Source organism: Limanda limanda, chromosome 6, assembly GCF_963576545.1.
Source record: "Limanda limanda chromosome 6, fLimLim1.1, whole genome shotgun sequence".
Taxonomy (NCBI): domain Eukaryota; kingdom Metazoa; phylum Chordata; class Actinopteri; order Pleuronectiformes; family Pleuronectidae; genus Limanda; species Limanda limanda.
The window spans coordinates 18,559,175-18,572,076 of NC_083641.1; the positions used below are offsets into that span (position 1 = coordinate 18,559,175).

Consider the following 12,902-nt stretch of genomic DNA (forward strand, 5'->3'; position numbering starts at 1 on the left):
TTTATTAAGTACACATAGCTCAAAGTAATGCAGTCCAACACAACAGTCCTGCGATTTCATGTTGCTGGAGGTTTACTTAAAGTTTCTCCGATCTGACCGCTCACGTTTCGTGTCTCTTCACTTTCACCACGTTCCCAGATCTCAGCTTATACTTACTTTTTGTAATATACACATTTACTTCATCTTTAAACATTTGAAGGATTCTGTGAAGAATTTGAAACCTACATCACTCACATTGGTGCTGCATTACCACATTTCTCTGCACGTTTATAAAGTAGAACAGCATGAAACTGTTGTCTATATACTAGCCTTACTAATGAAATTGGGAGCCACACTTAAAAACATCGTTCCCTACCGCAATTGTGGTCAGACACTCCACTCAGGGTGATTTTAATTTTGCCACTTTAATGTTTGGGGTAAACACCAGTGTATTATCTACAGCGTTTCACACAGAATTCAATCTATGGCAGCAGAGATGTGATAGCTACAGGTATGCAGTGATGCTACCGTAACTCATGATGCTAATGGTACTTATAGCGAGTTCTCGCTGTTTTCATTGTGCGAGAGCTTATGTGTGGTGTGTGCGTGCACACGCGGCTCCAGCCAGGAGGATTACAGCAGAAATTTAGGCTGAAAACACGGTGTAAATGACAATGTTTCTAATTTAATTGGAATGTCAGGTCTTTGATGACACCACAAGAGCAGTATTGAGGCATTTTATGTTTTTTTCTGCTGTTTGAAGAAGTGGTCCCCAGTTACCTCACTTGCATTGGATTTGAACACTGTTTATCCCTGAAACCTGGGTGACTCAAACACTTCACCCACTCCTCCATCAGAGTAGATAATAGGTGAATTCTCATTTTTGGGTGAACTATCCCTTTAAGGGTCGTGGGGTCGATGGAGACAATCCCAGCTGACAATTAATGAGAGGCGGTGTATCACCAGCTGACATACAGAGACAGACAACCATTAACAATAACATTCACACCTATACGGATAATTGAGTCTCATTAACCTAATCTGCTTTCTGCTATCTTTGGACTATGAAGGACCTGGAGTACCCAGAGAAATCCCATGCAAACATGGGTAGAACATACAAAATCCACACAGAAAGTTCCCTCAGGTTCAAACCCAGAACCTTCTTCCTGTGAAGGAACAGTACAAACCACTGGGACACCGTGCCGCCTATGCTTGGTGTAATCTACTAGAATCCTGTTAAAGTAGCAGCAGTTTAATTTCCTCCATATTAACCCTGTGTTAACTTGTGTATAAGTTCATTCTGGGTGCATATACGCAGCTGTGGTCACCCATGAGTCAACTGTATTGAGACAGCACTCGCAACCACAAAATTGCAACCGCCACTGGAGAGAAAGTGGACTTCAATATTAAAGCGTTATAATGTAAACCAGCTTGTCTTTAGAATTCAAGACACATGTTTAGACTTTGTGCTTTTATCCAGACGACAGAGAGTTCACTGGAGCAGCCATGGAAACATCACAACAGAAAACAAAATCAAGGATCTCTACCTGTCCGATGCATTGGTTTGCAACAATCTTTTGATTTGTATGGAATACAAAGTGGAGTAGAGGTGTTTCCTCTCCTGCAGCTAGTATTTCACAGTTGATATTAGGCAGTGGGGACAATCACCAGAGGCTAGAGGAAGAGATTTCAGTGTCTACCTGTAGATACAAACCCTGTTTGTCTCTGAAAGTGTGATTTCAAAGACGTGTTCATGCTGTTGTTTTTCTCACCTGGTATTCGAGCCTCTCTCTCCATTTCCATTTCTCTCTCTGCTCTTGTGTTCACATGTTGTTGCATCTCATCTAATCACATTACAGAGGAAATCAGACTCTGTTATACACCTTCCCTGCTTTGTTCTCTGCTAATGCGGCTATTTTTTTTAGCTTCCGCTGCTCTTCTCCTCTGGCAATGAAGAGGTGATGATGAAATTAGCCCTTTGACACGCCCGGGTCATAAAATAATGAAAAACCCACAATGCACTGCAGTTGCGTGATGGGTGTTAGGAAAAGTGGGCCCTCAGATTTGACTACATGGCTGAGCTAACAGTTTGCTCAGCGTCCGCTCTGTCCCCATTCCTCTTTTACTCTCTTAAATACACACACACACACACACACACACACACACACACACACACACACACACACACACACACAGACACACACACACACACACACACGCACTCTGGCCAATATGTGCCCCTGTTTTCATTCCTTTGTGTCAAACCACAGTGATCTCATCTCTCCATCAGGCAGTTTGTTATGTGTGTTTGCTAATAGCTGTCTCCCTTCCTCTTTGGCTCTGTTTGCCTCTGTCTCACACACACACACACACACACACACACACACACACACTGTCTCTCCATCACTGACTTACGTCCAACGTGGCTTCCCTTTCCTTTCTGTGTTACTATCTCATAATCTTTCCCTTCATCCTCACCACCATCCAACACACTAACACACACACACACACACACACACACACACACACACACACACACACACACACACACACACACACACACACACACACACACACACACACACACACACACACACACACACACACACACACACATACACATACACACAGACATACACTCGCACACATTTTCTCAATGCTTTGTGTTAATACCCTGTCAGAGGAGATTATAACTGAGTTGGGGGGACAGAGCCTCTGGGAAATCCCCTCCAGGGGTCAGGATCAGCAGCCGCTGCCCCTGGGCCTCGTCTGGTCCTCTCTGGTGCTCGGCTGGCCCCTCTCTTCCCTGCAGACCCTCGACCCCCTTTTGTCTGGTCCTACAGTTGACTCTTGTCTCCATCAATATCCACACACAACCTTTTTGTGGTTTTCTGTTCAAACGCTCACTGTCTAATCAAGCGCCGTGATGATGACTGTTGTACCCAGGAAATCCTGCCTGAGAAATCCTAAACAAATTAAAGGATGAAAGAGTTAAAGAGAAGCTCACTCACCCCCCGACCGTGAGAAACACATAATTTTCTCTTGTCGTAAAATGTATCTATTTAATGAGCGGTGCATGCAAAGCCGCCGAGAAGTTTAAGCTGCGCCCATTTGTATTTTCATTTTGAACAACTGTACCACCTAAAAAAGGTAACAAACCCACAGGGACTAAGTTATCTTCAGCTCCTCAGTGGGTTTAATATCTTTTATTTCATTGTTTGGATTTTACGGCCGCTCTAATCAGTGTTCTTTCTTGCCACGGGCTGTTGTTTTCAGTGAAAAAGCTCTTAAAGCCCACTGTACAGTGACGGCCCAGCTGAGATACAAAGTAAAAGACAAAGAAACCAGCTGGTGAACACAGTGGACAATTTAACAGCTAAAGAGCCACAATGAACTCTGAAAGTACCAGGTGGCCCCAAACATGACATCACATTTATATTTAAGCTGCATCGTAACTGCTGGATTATTTGTGACACTTTCACCTTATCAAGTTTTTACAGCCAATTTATGCTGCATTTACTCAGAGAGATACGTAACCGTCCCTTTCTCCGATGCGTCCCTATCATTGACGTTGACATTGAGATGGTTGTTAAGCAGTATGTCCACTAGAGGGCTGCACAGAATCGAACGTCTCACAGAACCATAAACATGGGGACAGTGGAGGAGGTTATGATAATGAAATTCTCGCTTTCAACTGCGTTGAAAGTGCTGATGGTCCAACTTACCAGCTCTCAAAGTTTTGTCCATTGTTGACATTTCTTCCCCTAGTCCTATGTTTGTCACTTTGGAACTATTGGATACACTGCCCCCCCAGGTTTTCTGGTGGTACTGCTTTATTTTGTCTGTTGCGTCTTTATCCATAAGCTTTCAACACACGTGCACAAATATACAGACAAAGTAAACGCAGAGCACGGACAGTATAACTGTATATGAATATAATGTTGAGCATAAATGAGCCTTTGAGGTGTTATACATCAAGTGGATAAAAAACTACTTAACATCTACACATTTCTACAAAGCATGTCTTCCTCTACTCTTCCTTCAGGCCAGCTAATTGAGCGAGTCCTCCTCTCCTCCATGTTGAACCCCGGTGAACAGTGGCAGACGCATCGCCACCACGGACGGGTGCTCAGTCTAGAGTACCGCCTTCGCTTCCGCTGTGACTCCAACTACTACGGACCCTACTGCAACAAACTCTGCCGGGCCCGCGACGACTTCTTCGGTCACTTCAACTGCGACCCCAACGGCTCCAAGGTCTGCATGGAGGGCTGGACGGGGCCCGAGTGCAAAGGAGGTGAGATAGGAAACCTAAATCGTTGCTGTGGTAGATGATGTCACACTATTAAGGCCCTTATACATTTGGAAATCAGTAGAAATTTATAGATTTATTAAATTCAAGCGTTTAACTCATAAACATACTTTTCAAAAAGGTAACATTAAAGCAAATTAGTCAAATGCATGTGAAAGGGAAAAATGTGGTTGATGTGTTCCCTTTTAAAAAGAACAAACACACATTTTAAACCAGGCTTCTTTTCATTTTCATTCCCCAAAAAAGTAGGTCTGAAAAAATGTTGGTTCCCTGAAATGACTTATATTGATAATTGCAATCCACAAATGAAATGATGATTATTTTCAGTCATTTAAGGCCTCATTGGCCTCAACATTGTTAGGAGTCATGGATGATTTGCTTCTCATTTCCCCTCGCACTGGAAGGGGGTTTCGTCTTTAACGGTCCTTTCCAGGGTTTCTTAAAAGGTTTTCCATGATGGTTTCCTTCTTTTCCTGTCTAGTTTGAAACTGTTCAGGACTGTTTAAATAAACTTGACCCTTAGCTTCGACTGTGAACCAGTGATAGCATTTCATTTAGCTGGAGATGTCTTATTTTGGAACCATGCATTTATGTGCAGTCATGTCAATAAAACGGACAGCCTTCAGGGCTCAGCACTGTCTGTGACTCATCGGCTGGATCGACCTCACGTTGTGACCTGGGAGCGCTGCCATCATGTTGTGATGGTAAAAGTGAATGTAGGAAACCGGAGTGGAAACCATGGGGAGCCTGAAGGACACACAACTAGTTAAAGGACATCCTGCAGCCCTGCCCGTCCATGCCCTGTCTTACTTCATCTGACTTCCTCCTCAGCAGGTTGCTGATTGGGCTGCAGAGAAGCAGGAAGTTTGAAAAATTAGCAGGGCACCTCCGTTACCGCCCGGAGGCTTCTCCTCAGGGTGGAGCTTTTACTGTCTGTGTCCATAAATGGAAACTCTGACTAATTGTTCGAGGAAACAATGTCACAAAGGAATGCATGAAATGTACATAAAGAACAGATGAAGCATTTTTCATTGTTCATTGAAAACACTATGAAGATTGATTGTTAATTAATCATCTTTTGCCGGTTTAATTTAATTGTTGGGTGACAGCAAAATGTATTTTCTGTGCAGTGACACAAATAATCATTGTTGTAATCATGATTAATGATTGTTAAAGATGAATTCTTGTTTCTAACAGCTCTGTGTGCATGTTGTGTTCACAGCGGTGTGCAAGCAGGGCTGTCATCAGGTCCACGGCTCCTGTAGTGCACCAGGAGAATGCAAGTAAGTCAGAAGGTTACTTAAAGGAGTTTTATCATTTCCACCAAAGGGACTAATGAAACAGAATCCCAGGCTAAATGACATAATTCTGACCTCAGTGTCACAATGTACAAGTCCAACCATCATGGATTCACTGTGAAGCGGAGTCACAACAAGATAACCTCACATTTTAACAGTACACTGCAGTGTGGTGCGATATTCTGGACAAGAAGCAGTTTCATTAAAGTCTGCTGTAATTTACTGAACCCTTTCTCAACTCTGATGTCGCCTATTCTGTCTGGCCGGCTAAAATGCTGTATTGATTTTTGTTGTTGTTTTTGAACCTCATCCTGGATGAGATATCGACACTGAGGTTGGAATCCAGTGAATCCTTCAGCAAAAGGCAGGTTCTGGCTGAACTGATGGATTTTCTACACGCTAAAATCTCCGTAGTAATTGTTAAAGTAATAAACTCCCTTCACAAATACCACGACTGAAGCGAAGAGGAGCATATAAAATGTTAAATGATGTATTTGTTGTAAGTGTAGCTCTTTGGTTGAGCTGTGGAAGAGACCCCCACAGAGCAAGTTACATAGACTAACGTTAGTGAATGTTTCAACAGGTTACACAGCAATATAGGAAAAGTTTCAAAAGATAGACAAAGCAAAGCTTCTCTGTCATCATCCGTTATATTTATACAACAGTAGCAACAGGTACAATATGCACCTGAAGTGACTTATACAATTTAATCTCAACTTAAATAACTTTGAAACTAAAATTATCTATCAATATTTGAAGAATAAATTGAAAATTGTGCAAACAGATCAGACTCTGTCTCTGGTCTCTGATGAATCTGTGATTTATTTTTTTGTCTTTCTACTAACTTAACTTTTTCTTTCACAGCATGGAGATAGTTCTGTGGTACAGTTGCTATTAATCGTCTCAATATGACAAGTTTCTCTGTGCTCGCCTCCTCCAGGTGTCATTACGGCTGGAAAGGTCCTCTGTGTGACCAGTGTGTGACCTTCCCCGGCTGTGTGTACGGCAGCTGCACCGAGCCCTGGCAGTGTGTGTGTGACGTCAACTGGGGAGGACTGCTCTGTGACAAAGGTCAGATAACCGTTACACCGCAAACATAGAGATGACAGAACGTTTTCATTTTGTAATGAGTGGGTTGAAATGATCTTTATCAGTTTCCTGTTTCTGTTCAGTTCAACAACAAGAGTTTCCAGGGCACTGCACCTGCTGTCAAATGCATATGATGCTCACTTAAACATCCCACATCCCAATCTGTTGAAAATGAACAGAAGATGACCTATGTTTTATTATTTTTTCTAGTTAGGAAAGCAGTTGTATCAATAATTCAGTATTTAAAAAAAGGCAGATCATTCTTATTTGTGCTCCTTATGGCATATACATATTTTTTACTCTCTGTGAACCTTAAAGTATCAAATGAATTTAAATTGGATTTTCCTCTTGAAATTCACGAACACATTGATGTGCTCATTAGTGCAGAGTCATGAACGAGTCGCTGAGGCAAATACTGAGGTACTTCACATGCTGGGAACACCAGGGTGAATGTCTATAGTCATATTAGTGTTATTAGCGCTTTTTCGTGATGACAGCAGCATATTTCTGTTCTGGGCTGGACTGGGAGAAGAAATCGGTGTTGGCATTTTAGCCCCGACGGTCCCTATCAGATTGATTATTTATCGATACCAGCACAGAGCCTAAAAGGGAAGGTGTTTAAGGATGTAAAAAGATGTTGATTGCCGGTCCAGTCCTGTTTCTGTTCCAAGGGGATACAGTCCAGTTTCTCCACAGCTAAATTCCATAAGTATGGATCTGTGTCCCCTTTATGGGGAAGAGAAAACGTCAGTGTAGTGTTTGCTGGTCAAGAGCTCAGTGTGTGTGTGTGTGAGTGTGAGTGTGTGTGTGTGTGTGTCCGTGTGTGAGTGAGTGTGTGTGTGTGTGTGTGTCCGTGTGTCCGTGTGTGTGTGTGAGTGAGTGTGTGTGTGTGTGTGTGTCCGTGTGTCCGTGTGTGTGTGTGTGTGTGTGTGTGTGTGTGTGTGTGTGTGTTAAACAGGGGCAGTTTGTCAGCCGTTGTCTTCCCGCACCTTCTGATCTTCAGTATGAATTATGACCCAAAAAACCTCCCTCTGGGTTTCACTCTCCACTCTGAACGTTTCCCACCAAACTTTACCAAAGTTCCTCCAACTTCACCCCTGAATAAGATCGACCACCTCCCACTTCTGTCCCAGTGTGGGAGCTGCTGGGAACTGGGAGCCAAACAAATGCCCACGGGACGGTGCATTGTGCAAAGGAAAGGTGATAGCCTCGGGTAAGGTGAATGTGAGCGCTCTTAGCTAGGTGGGGTCCTAAGCTGTTTCACAGTCCGCTCAGAAACGCTGTGGTGAGACAAAGAGACTGTGGGCACCGAGGAGATCATTAGAGAAACTAGAGCTTTAATCAACCTCAACACTGGAGAACACAGGCCCTGCAGCTACTGGCCTGCACATTCAGCACACTGAGCCAACCTGGATCCACTGGTGTGTGTCTGTGTGTGTGCGTGCGTGTGTTTTTCCTGAGCCAGAGTAATGCAAAGTGAACCTGGATCCAACTGCTTCCTCATAATTGTATCTCCTCTTCATTAAATGCTGTTTTGTGCTGTGAACTTAAATGAAACTTAAAACCATGCTCCAATCACATCTTTTTAATCGTTTCAGATCTGAACTACTGTGGCACCCACCAGCCCTGTAAAAATGCTGGGACCTGCACCAACACGGAGCCCAACGAGTACCAGTGTGAGTGCCAGGACGGTTTCAGAGGACGTAACTGTGACATTGGTGAGTGTGGACCCTTAAAATCAATGTTTTTAAATACTGTCTGTGGATACAGCAGAGATACAGAAAGGGTTAACATGATGTGAAGGGAGCAAAAACTTTGTGAGTAATTTTACACAACTTATTTATATTTGATTATTACTTGTAAGTGCCTGTTTTGGGGTCTTGGGTCATAAAATGTCCTCCTGTTTTCTTCACCTCAAACATCTCTTTCTTTTGTCGACAGTGGAACATGCGTGTTTGTCGTCCCCATGTATGAACGGAGCAACATGTGTGGAGGATCAAACCGGCTTCAGCTGCATCTGCACCGACGTCTGGACCGGAAACACCTGCACTGATGGTGACTGGCACACACACACACACACACAATCGTCACTTACACACACAACTTAGAGAATGGGAGATTGTCTGTGATTGGTTGTTATTGGATAAAAGCCAGTGAGTGACTCTAATCAGTCCAACAGAGGAAGCTAAATTAGCCCGAGCACAAACAGTATCAACAGCAATCACGGATGTGTCGTCCTCTGTCTCTCCCCCGGTGTGTCTGGTGTATGTGTGTGTGTGTGTGTGTAAATGGTGTGTATTTATAGTCTTGCTGACCAATCATAGCACATTACAGTACAAGTCACATTCAACCATCCACACAGTGCTGCTATACACCCATTATCCAGCCTGGGCAAAGCTGTATGGGGCAATGTGGGGCTCAGTATCTTGCCCAAGGACTGGGGGAGTGGTGGATCGGACCACTGACCTTCTGGTTAGTGGATAACCAGCTCTTCCTCAGCCACAGCTGTGTGTGTGTGTGTGTGTGTGTGTGTGTGTGTGTGTGTGTGTGTGTGTGTGTGTGTGTGTGTGTGTGTGTGTGTGTGAGAGAGAGAGTGTGTGTGTGAGAGAGAGAGTGTGTGTGTGTGTGAGTGCTTTGTTAACCAAGTCAATTAAGGTTATATTTTCTTATGGTTGAGTATCGTAGACTCTCTTAAGATATAACATATTGCCCCAGATACATCCTGGTTTTATCTGCGGTGGACTCACAAGTGTGACCTTTCACGTGGTGAGAACTGTTCATGTTGTGTTCTCTAAGTGCGACTGAAGGGGTTCTATACTCTTAGTGTAGAGAAACGTAAAGCAGATGCAGGTAATATGCAGGTTCACTACTCCACCACAAAGGCAAAGGATTACCCCCCAAAATTGAAGTCACACCACTTACATCCAAAAAAGTGCAAAGAATGATGAGTATCAGCAGCCCACAGCTCTTCTTCCTCAGGGTCATACCACTCACACAGACAAGAGAACACAAAGTTGTATCACATATGTGAGAATTTGTGCATCCGGTTTCCCTGCCGTGTGTGTGCATTTTTGAAAAAAGCAAATGAAAGTAATGTAATCACATTTTGTTTTCTCTGTGAGGAGACTGATGCCACTGCTAACCAAAAGAACAATACACAACTGTGTTTAGAACAGGAATGATGACATGTTGTTGTTGGCATTTGTCTGAGTCAGTGGTGGTAACATTAGTTTGTTTTTTCTTACAAATATTTGTCTCTTAAATGTCCCCATCAGGCTCCACACTCCCCCAAAAAACCCTGAGGCTATTATATTTTCTCAGACCCGTAAAAGGATCTTTAAAAAACAATATATTACAAAAGGTTCTTGACAACCTTTGCTTTTGCTTTTTAAATGACGCAAAGGAGTGTGTGTGCCTTATTTGCAGTGGGTCTAAACTCGTGTTTGTGTGGCGGCAGGTGAGATCGGATCATACAGGTTATGGTCTGTCAGGGTTGTGTGTGACAGACACAGTCAGTCGCTGGAATGTAAACACGTCAACGAGAAGCATTTTTATCAGAAAAAGAGAGAGAATAAGAAGAAGCAGAGGAGGAGGAAGGCAAAAGGAGGAGTGAAGCACTTTATTTGGGCTTTGGTTAGTCACTCTTGCTTGTTGTTGCACAAGTGTCGTTCTATCTCTGTCCCTGTTGAGTTGGGTTTTATTACGTTGGGTTGTGGAGGGATCTTCGGGAAAGCACACAGTGAGAGGACCGACAGGCTTGCAGGGAATGACGACCAAAACCACAACACCGCCAACAACACAGCTCTGCTATCAGACTACATTTACATATGCTGTGGGGTCCAAAATATTTATATATGTATATATATACGTATACTGTATACATCCCAATATTAATGAAAGGCTTCTCTGTTTGTTATGACTTCTCTGCATATGGGAGAAGTGCCGCTCACATGACGGGGTTATTGCTCCTCGGGGTTGGTGTTGGGGTCAGGAGGATGGAAAATGATTGTTGTGCAGGGTTAGGTAAATGAAGAAAGGTTGTGAGAGAGACACAAAGCCGTTGAGTGAGAAACGTACACCACAGAAATATGCATGGGAAATGTTGTGATGCCACTACTACACAAATATGCCATGTGTAATAGGAAGTTATGCATGGTTAACCCCATCAACTCGGAGCCCTCTCTCTATCTGTTTGTGCTCTTTTCTTCTCCTCTGTTTCTAATTCCCTCTCAGTGCAGCGGAACCAGGCGTGGCTGCTCGGTTTCGCTATTTCTGTTTCAACCCGAAGTCTTTCTCTTCTCTCGTCCTCCTCTCCTTTATTTAAGTTCCCTCCCTGCTCTCTGGGAACGGCTGGAGGTGTCGGCCATGTATGTGCAGCAGATGATTGTATTTATCAGTGTTTGCACAGAAACCAGAGCAGCAGAAAGGAGAATGAAAACACCGGCTACCAAAGCATCCGCATACCAGAGCTACGTTTCAGCTCAGACATGTGCACATCACACACATTTAAAATCCCTCCTTCATATTCACACACACATTCCCATTACGCAGACCAGTAGCTCATGTTGGATGGTTTCTCTTCCTCTCCGCAGCGGTGAGGCAGTGTGATCGGAGCCCTTGTGGACGAGGAGCGACGTGCGAGGAGACTCCTGGAGGTTACAGATGTCTCTGCCCGCCTGGATGGACTGGCAGGACGTGTCAGCTGGGTCAGTGGGTCAGAATTAAACAGCTCTGACTTCAGTGGAATGTTACATGTTTAATACATATATGCATGTAGGTCACTGCTGATGAATAATGTTGCCTTCATATTCATCTATAAGATACCTTAGATATTTCATTAAACACATTCCTGACCTCGGTAGAGATCTGATTTACTAGTAAATAAGTAAAGCAAAAAGGACTACTAGCAATCGAGACATATTTGCAAAATGTCAGTAGATTGTTTATCGACTCAAAGCAATATCGCCCAGCTGTCACAAAAATGTAGATTCCGAACTTCCTGTCCAGAGTTGAGATTCTTGACCTTGGAAATACAAATGAACAAAACCGTCTCGTTTAGCTTCATCAAGATCCATTTAGAATTTACCTAACGAGCTTGGCCATGAAAAAGGTTTCATTTAGCCTAGTGCAAACACAGTTCAATGATCCTCAGTTTAACTAATGCAGCAAACCTGCCTGTGTCAATGCTGGTTGCAGTTTTCCCTCTGAATCTGCAAAAGTGACCTGCAGTAATCGAGCTGCAGAAAGTAAAGACCTGCTGTTGGACTCTGAAGCTGCTATTAAACGTATTGTGTGTTCAATTCGCACTTATTTCGACACCGCACTTCCTTGGGAATTTAACAATACACATGCTGAGTATGAAGGGGGTTAGGTTCTAGAGATATGCTTTCCAGATACAGATAGAGATTTCTGGAACTATAAAATACAGCAGGTGATCGTATTTGCCATTTTGGATTCATTTGCTGTGATATATATTTATATATACTATATGCTATATATGTTCTGACAAAGATCACCTCCATTAATATTATGATAGTGATGAAAAGCTAAAGGAAATGTAAGCAACGCTAAAAACAGTGATAACAGTGACAACAGCGTCTTTTAGATGAAGAATCGTCAGTTATTTGATTTATTTACAGTGCAAGAACTCGTGACAGTTTAAAGACGTGTTTAAAATGGAAATTGGTTCCTGAGAGTTGTTGAAAAGGAGAAGCTCACTCTTATCTTATCAGATTCAGACACAAGGGCTTTTAATGCAGACAAACAAGGTGGCACAGTCATTACCAATGATCCCGTGCAGTTCAATTAAAGCAACACTTCACCAGACACAGCGGCTTTATCAGGGGATAAAACTACTTAGTGTCACTCAAGAGTGAAAAACATATTGAATCCTCGAGTGTCTGGTTTTTCTTTTACAGGATTCGTGGTAAAGATTTCCTCTCTCGGAGCAAGAGAGCAGATTGTGAATCGGTTTATATAACAGGCATTTGATATACACAACTGAGTGTACAAATAATAAATAAAATAGTTAAGTTTGATCTGAGCCTGACATCATTACATCTCAAATTATCTTTGGGTAATAATTGTTGATCTTTAACAAATGTCTCTACAGTTCTTGCAGTTTCCTATTAGTGAGAGAATTTGATATCTATCATCTTCAAATGGATCTAATCTCTGGACTTTTAACACTAATCCTATAAAAAGTGAAATTAATCCAAGTTGTAGCC

General features: G+C 42.9%; 1 protein-coding gene across 1 annotated transcript in view; it reads left to right on the forward strand.

Annotated features, from left to right (window-relative positions):
- The window catches only part of LOC133002894 (protein jagged-1b), a 40,485-nt gene that overhangs the window by 25,476 nt on the left and 2,107 nt on the right, over positions 1 to 12,902 (forward strand). The window contains exons 4-9 of the mRNA XM_061072485.1: positions 4,025 to 4,273; positions 5,511 to 5,571; positions 6,527 to 6,657; positions 8,274 to 8,393; positions 8,617 to 8,730; positions 11,268 to 11,381. Coding sequence (XP_060928468.1) covers positions 4,025 to 4,273; positions 5,511 to 5,571; positions 6,527 to 6,657; positions 8,274 to 8,393; positions 8,617 to 8,730; positions 11,268 to 11,381 — 789 coding nt within the window. The remainder of the gene's footprint in view (positions 1 to 4,024; positions 4,274 to 5,510; positions 5,572 to 6,526; positions 6,658 to 8,273; positions 8,394 to 8,616; positions 8,731 to 11,267; positions 11,382 to 12,902) is intronic.